General features: G+C 40.0%; 1 protein-coding gene across 1 annotated transcript in view; it reads left to right on the top strand.

Annotated features, from left to right (window-relative positions):
• tbc1d30 (TBC1 domain family, member 30) overlaps positions 1–7,390 on the top strand; it is a 67,079-nt gene that overhangs the window by 34,998 nt on the left and 24,691 nt on the right. Inside the window, exons 6-8 of the mRNA XM_048607913.1 lie at positions 2,135–2,320; positions 2,942–3,110; positions 6,516–6,684. Of these exons, the coding sequence (XP_048463870.1) occupies positions 2,135–2,320; positions 2,942–3,110; positions 6,516–6,684 (524 nt within the window). The remainder of the gene's footprint in view (positions 1–2,134; positions 2,321–2,941; positions 3,111–6,515; positions 6,685–7,390) is intronic.

Raw genomic sequence — 7,390 nt, 5'->3', positions numbered from 1 at the left:
AGCAGGAATTTCTCCTCTCAGCAGGTAGTGAATCTGTGCAATTCTTTATCACAGAAGGCTGTAGAATCAGGGTCATTAAGTATATTCAAGGCTGACATGTACAAATTTTTAATCAATAAGGGAGTCAAGGGTTCGAGGGAGAAGACATAGAAGTGGAGCTGAGGACAGGCGGCACAGTGGTTAGTACTGCTGTCTCACAGTGCCAGGGATCTGGGCTTGACTTCATCATGGATGACTGTCTGTGTGGAGTTTGTACGTTCTCCCAGTGTCTATGTGGATTTCCTCCAGGTGCTGCTGTTTCCTTCCACAGTACAAAGATGTACAGGTTAGGTGGATCGGCCATGCTAAATTGTGCCGTAGTGTGCAGGCCAGGTGGATTAAATATGGTAAATGGGGAGTTACAGGGATAGGATGGGACGTTCTTCGGAAGGCTAAATGGGCTCTCTCCGCACTGTAGTGACTCTATGATTATCAGATCAGCCATCTTTCATTGAACGTTGGAGGAAGCTCAATAGGTTGAATGGCCTACCTCTGTTCCTACATCTTTTGGCCTTAACTGCAGTCCTATGGAAGACGGACAGAATCAAGAATATTTGGGAGGGACCGATAGTGTTGAGAAATAAGGTTTGGTTATCTTATCCCTGCTTGTTGAGTTTTGTTGAAGAGCTTGCAAGTGGAAGGATAAATAGGTCTTGCCTCTATTCATCGTCTCCTTTCCCTTGTTCTTCATGCTGCTTCAGCACCTTGACTTCTTCACAAGTTGCCAGATTCATTAATTCTTTTCAGTGACAAAGCTATGAGGTTTGCAACAAATGGCAGTGACAAGGAGATCCTTGGGACGTCCATTGCAGAACGCTTCTTGGCCTATCCTTGAGAATACCAATAGATTGGTGTATCAAGGTTCTGGAGGATTGATGACTTTGATTATATCACCCCTCTCTATCTGTGCACCATTTTCTGACTCATATCATGTCTCAAACCTCTCTTTATCTCACAGCAGCTAGCTCCTTAACTGAAGTTTTATGTCTAGACTCAGGACAGTAGAATACATCAAGATCCATTAACTGATACCCAGGGCTCAGGACAGGGACAGGACTACTGTGCATTGGTCAGGGGTGAAGCTGCTGTGCTTGGGACAGGAGGCAGTGCTGCTGTTCTTAGGAAAGGGTCAAGCCCAGGAAAAGCATGGACCCCAGGACTTCTGTCACTGGCTGTGATCTAGATAAAGCCACGGGTCAGGTATCTATTGACTCAAGTGTGTCCAGTATGTTCAGCCATAATTTGGTAGAGAGCTGGGCCTTAAGACAAAATTTCGGCAACATCTATTTACTTCACAAATGGAGCTTGTGTAAATCACATTTGATAGCAAACATTCTACTGAGGCTCCTTAGAAATTAATTTCCTGAGTATGCAAATAAAAATGATGACCAAAACTGTAGTCACTTCTCCTGATAAAACAAGGTTGATATCCCCAGTGAAATTAAATGATAAGAGTATAGTCGTATATAAATTGTAAAGTCACAATTGCATCCTAAGCACCACATCTGTAATTTCAAGCTGACTTTTGCCAGGATCCTCTGGCCAATATCCTACTATAGACTCATCAGATAACAATTTTGGAAACTTTAATGTCTTCCTTAATATCCAACCAGTGAGCAGTCAAAACCTATTGGAACGAGGAGTAGTGTCAGTTCCCGTGAAAAATACAATTGTGCAAAGAATGGGAAATGAAGTAAAGCTGTGGTGTGAAGTTTTTATCTATGTTAAAAACAGAGAAGTTTTTTTTATAGGCTAGAGTACGATTTGTCTAGCAGGTATTGTTTGGTCAATGTTGCTTTTAGTTTATTTGTTAAAGTAAAAGTCTTTAAACTGGAAACTTTGCTGTGAGTATTCTATAAGTTGGTCACTGGGAATTTAAATATCCTGTTTAAAGTTAATATCTCTACAGGGATTGCAAGAAGCTGAAGATGCATTTATTTACAAAATCTCTGCTGAATTTATTAACATTACTGTGCAATGACGAATCAAGACTCATAAACTGATCATTGTTTAAACCTTTCAAGGAGGAGGTTTGGAATGCAGATAAACATGCAGTTTATTGTTTGTTAATTAACGAAGAATTATTTGTTTCAAGGATCTTCACAGAACAGGTTGCAGTTCTTACTGTGGGCAGGAGGCTGAGCAGGATCGTGTGATGCTGAAGCGAGTTCTTCTTGCGTATGCTCGTTGGAACAAATTTGTAGGCTATTGCCAAGGTTTCAATGTACTTGCTGCACTCATACTGGAAGTGGTGGAAGGGAATGAAGGAGATGCACTGAAGGTAAATGCAGTGAAGTAGAACGAGCTAATCAAGTTTAAGAACAGTAACAATCTAGCATTTATATGGTGTTTCATCATATCTTTTGGAACTGTGTTTGCATTGAACAGAATTGGTGCTGAAGTCTTCTTAGTGCATATTTATCTGATTATGTCGCAGAGACATGTCAAGGATTTGATAGATTTTTTGTTTTATCTCCAGGTTAAGAGCTCGCACTTCTTTTTCTGTGACTTTTTAGTACATATTTATTGACACTCCAGTAACAATGCAGTGACTAAACTTTGTCGGATACTTGTTTCCTAGGTCTTTCAGTTTTATTGATAATTGCATGTTCATTTTCTGTTTTATTTTTCCGTTGTGTTATAAATTCAGACTTGGAGTTTTATGCATACAGCCACGTATTGCAATAGTGTTACATAATTTTGCAGAAGAATGATGGTGTGCTCTTTTATTAAATTCCAGACCATTCGTTCTCTAGTTATTAATTGTGCTTACAATAGATGATGAACTTTACATAAGAAAGCAACGCTGAGATGTGTTATATGGAAGTAGTAGATGTGTTATATAGACTTAGTAGATTAATACGTATTACCCTGCTTGCTTTTGTCTCCTTTTAATATATAGGTTATGATTTACTTAATTGACAAAGTACTCCCTGAGAGCTATTTTGCCAATAATTTACGTGCGTTATCAGTCGATATGGCTGTTTTTCGAGATCTTCTGCGGATAAAATTACCTGAACTTTCCCAGTATCTTGATAATCTTCAGAAAGGTGCCAATAAGGAAAGTGCAGGTATATTTCTTTCAATTTTAATAGATTTAATTTATTTTAAGAGCTAGTTTTCTCTCTCCATTGTGCTTGCTGCTTCTTGTTTTTCATGTCTAAATTTTGAGAAAGAATTCTGGGTAATTTCTGACAAACCTATTCAGAGATGTTACTACATACTTCTGGAATAGGTGGGACTTGAACCCAGGCCTACGCTGCAAATGAAATATTTTTTGGGCACGAACAAATTAGCTGTGGAATGTGCTGATATACATCAAATAGCATAGCATTCACACCTACAATTGGTCCATGTAGGTGTTAATGTTCTACACAAGCCTCCTCTGACTTTGATTCAACTAACCAGGCCAACATCTCTTCTACTCCTTTTTCCCTCATGCTTATCCAGGTCACCATTGAATGCATTGAAATATTGATGAAGACTTTCTTAATTTTAAGTTTATTTTAAAAACATTCCTTCTGCGTTTAATGGCTTCTGCTGGGTAAAGAGAAGCAGAACAGGGAGCAGTCCACCATACACAAAGCCACGCAGTTCCAGTATGTTGGCCTGCCATTTAGTGACTGGTTGTCAGGAATGCTAGCCAACTAATGTAGTGAAAGGGTACTCTGAGCCAATTGGCTGTCAAGAGTGAGACATCAGGAGCGAGAGGGGTTACATCATGGCCAAAGTTAGTTCCAGCCACCAACTTAATGAGCCCCGTCCCTCTCAAACTTGCTTTAATTTTAAGTCAGTTAATAGAAGCTGAGCAAATAAAAGTCTCCGCTTCAGCAACAGACTTTGTATCAATCCTGATTTTGGGCCTTATCGTCATCATTGTGCCATTTCTTCTTACTTCCCACGTGTGACGTAAGGTATGTGATTTTTAAAAATATATGACTTATCTTTGGATTTCAGAATTTTGTAGCCATGGTAATTTGTCACATAAAAGATCTGAATTTTGTTTTCAGTGTGGTGTTTAGGGGAAACACCCAAAGATTTGTTTTAATGAGGTGGTTTGCCATACATACAATTATGGAAATTTGTGACTAAGAACAAAATTTAGTTTGCAGAAGCCTTGACTTAAACTGAATATGTGAAACAGTTGCACCTGAGAAAGAGAGGTAGCTAAGGGCTGTTTTTTAAAAAAAAGGAGTTTGGTTTAAAATTTGCAAGAAGTGTTTGTAGTTAAACCCTGAGGAGTTTACTTGAAGCAATAAAAATCTAAGTATAGTTGTATGGAGGCAGCAGGGAAAATTCTCAAGATGGGGATTTCAGACCACAGTTTAATTATGCTCTATAAATGTGAGAGAGAAGGAAAGTCTCTCAAGTATGAGTATTGTAAAGGAGTATTGTTGGGATTGATTGGATTGTACTTTACTGTGTGTTTCCAAATTGTAATATTCTGGTTTATTAAATTTTATTTTCATTTCTTTTATGAAATAAATTTAAGTTTTGTTGCTGGATGCGAATTTGCAGCATTGCATGTTTGCGTTTCCGTGGTAAACCACCAGCTTAAAATGAAAAGAATATGATCTCTCGAGCCACGTTTCAGCCTGGGATCTGACTTGTCCAGTAATAACATCAGTTAAGATTGTAATATTTGGCATCATTCACCTCCAAGTCTCTTCCATGCAACTTACAAAATACATTGAGTGGACAGTGAAAAGTTACGGTTGATTAGTTTTTTAACAAACCCAATGGCTTAATACTTGTTTCTTTTCAGTGGAGTAGATAGGCTTCCGATTTCAGCACCTGCCTGCCTTCTGTGGTATTGAACACAGGCAGGGTATGGGACATAGGGTACATGAGGGCCCAAGAACCAGGACCTGGGGCTCTAAGGGCCCGCTGTGCCTGAGTCAGGAACCAGGTCCTGGGACAGGAGCGGCACCAGTGCCCGTGATTTATGTCCCTACCCCCGGAGACAGGTGGGATGATATTGGATTGACAACCCGATATCACTGTGCCATGTTTTACATAGGTGAATGAGTGCAACCTGCCCAATTTGCAGCAGTAGAATCCAGTCCTATAAGATGAACAGACGTGGAGGAGTTAAGAGGGAACTGAAACACATTATGATGAATGGTAGTTTTCTCTGTGATATTGAATTTTTCAGCTCAAAATTTGTCGGTGGAAACGTCTTTTAAAAAAAAAACAAAATTCAGAACAAAAAATATTAATTTTATGCTATTTTAAATTGAATTATTTGAAGAGATGCTGATTGAGTACTTTTTAAAGCTAAATTTAGGTTCCTGATTTTCGTTAGAGTTTAAAAAATTAAGTACACAGGTTTTAATACCAGCTTTAGTGTTTCTGGGCTATGAAGGAATGTTTGCAATGTTTTTGATTTATTAAATTGATGACAATATAGAAGACATGGTTAGTACGTTTGCAGATGACACCAAAATTGGTGGTATAGTGGACAGTGAAGAAAGATATCTAAGACCACAAAGAGATCAATTGGGTCAGTGGGCTGAGGAGTGGCAGATGGCATTTGATTTGGATAAATGTGAGGTATTTGCATTTTGGTAAAACAAACAAGGGCAGGACTTATACAATTAAAAGTAAAGTCTTGGTTAGTGCTGTTGAACAGAGAGACCTAGGAGTTCATGTACATAATTCTTTGAAGTTCACGTCACAGGTAGGAATGATGGTTAAGAATGCATTTAGCACACTTGCTTTCATTGCTTGGAGCTTTGAGTAAAGGAGTTGGGATGTCATGTTGAGGTTGTACAAGACTTTGGTGAGTTTGTTTTGTAGTGCTGTGTCCAGTTCTGGTCACCCTGATATAGGAAGGATATTAGTAAGCTAGAGAGGGTTCAGAAAAGATTTACCAGGATATTGCCGGGAATGAAAGGTTTGAGTTATAGGGAGAGGGTGGGTATGCTGGGACTTCTTTCACTGGAGTGTAGGAAATTGAGAGGTGACCTTACAGAAATTTACAAAATTGTGAGGGGTATAGTTAAGGTGAGTGGCAGGTGTCTTTTCTCTAGGTTTGGGGATTTCAAGAGTAGGGGTCATATTTTTTAAGGTGAAAGGAGAAAGATTTAAAAAAGACATGGGGGGCAACTTTTTTACACAAAGACTGGTTCATGTGTGGAATGAACTTCCTGTGGAAGTGGTGGATGTGGGTACAATTAGAACATTTAAAAGACATTTGGATAAGTAAAACAATAAAAAATGTATGGAGGGATATGGGCTAAGTGCAGAAAGGTGAGACCAGTTTAGTTTGGTATTATGGTTGGCATGGACTGGTTGGACCAAAGGGTCTGTTTCCATGCTATATGACTCCATGACTCTGTAAAAGTTTTAAAAAATATTATCACCATAGAAAATAGAAAATTATTCATCTCTCAGTGCTCAATTCAGGAATTAAAACACTACCTTAACTGTGTTAAATGGAAATTTTTCAGTTCTAACCATAATTTTTTTGATAGGTAATTACGAGCCTCCCCTGACCAATGTGTTCACCATGCAGTGGTTCCTAACTTTGTTTGCAACATGCCTTCCTAATCATACTGTGCTACGAATCTGGGATTCTGTGTTCTTTGAAGGCTCTGAGGTGATTCTACGAGTAGCCTTGGCAATCTGGGCCAAACTTGGAGAGTAAGTTATAAACTTTAATCAATTCTGACAAACCCAGTGTTGAATCTCACATTCAATCATTTTTGAAAATAACATCTTAGATCAGGAAATTTGACTTGGATGAGAAAACTGAAACCAACATGGAAAGAATGACAGAGACAACAAGGTGCAGGGCTGGATGAACACAGCAGGCCAAGCAGCATCATAGGAGCAGAGAGGCTGACGTTTCGGGCCTAGACCCTTCATCAGAAAAGGGGGAGGGGAAGGGGGTTTTGAAATAAATAGGGAGAGAGTGGGAGGCGGATAGAAGAGGGATAGAGGAGAGGATAGGTGGAGAGGAAACAAACAGGTCGAAGAGGCGGGGATGGAGCCAGTAAAGGTGAGTGTAGAGTAGGGAGTTAGGAAGGGGATAGGTCAGTCCAGGGAGGACGGACAGGTCAAGGGGGCGGGATGAGGTTGGTCGGTAGGAGATGGAGGTGCGGCTTGAGGTGGGAGGAGGGGATAGGTGGGAGGAAGAACAGGTTAGGGAGGCAGGGACGAGCTGGACTGGTTTTGGGATGCGGTAGGGGGAGGGGAGATTTTGAAACTTGTGAAATCCACATTGATACCATTGGGCTGCAGGGTTCCCAAGCGGAATATGAGTTGCTGTTCCTGCAACCTTCGGGTGGCATCGTTGTGGCACTGCAGGAGGCCCAGGATGGACATGTCGTCTGAGGAATGGGAGGGG

The sequence above is a fragment of the Rhincodon typus genome, chromosome 18 (assembly GCF_021869965.1).
Source record: "Rhincodon typus isolate 14 chromosome 18, sRhiTyp1.1, whole genome shotgun sequence".
Lineage (NCBI taxonomy): Eukaryota > Metazoa > Chordata > Chondrichthyes > Orectolobiformes > Rhincodontidae > Rhincodon > Rhincodon typus.
The sequence above is the reverse complement of the archived record's forward strand: the minus strand, read 5'-3'. Positions and strand labels throughout refer to the sequence as shown.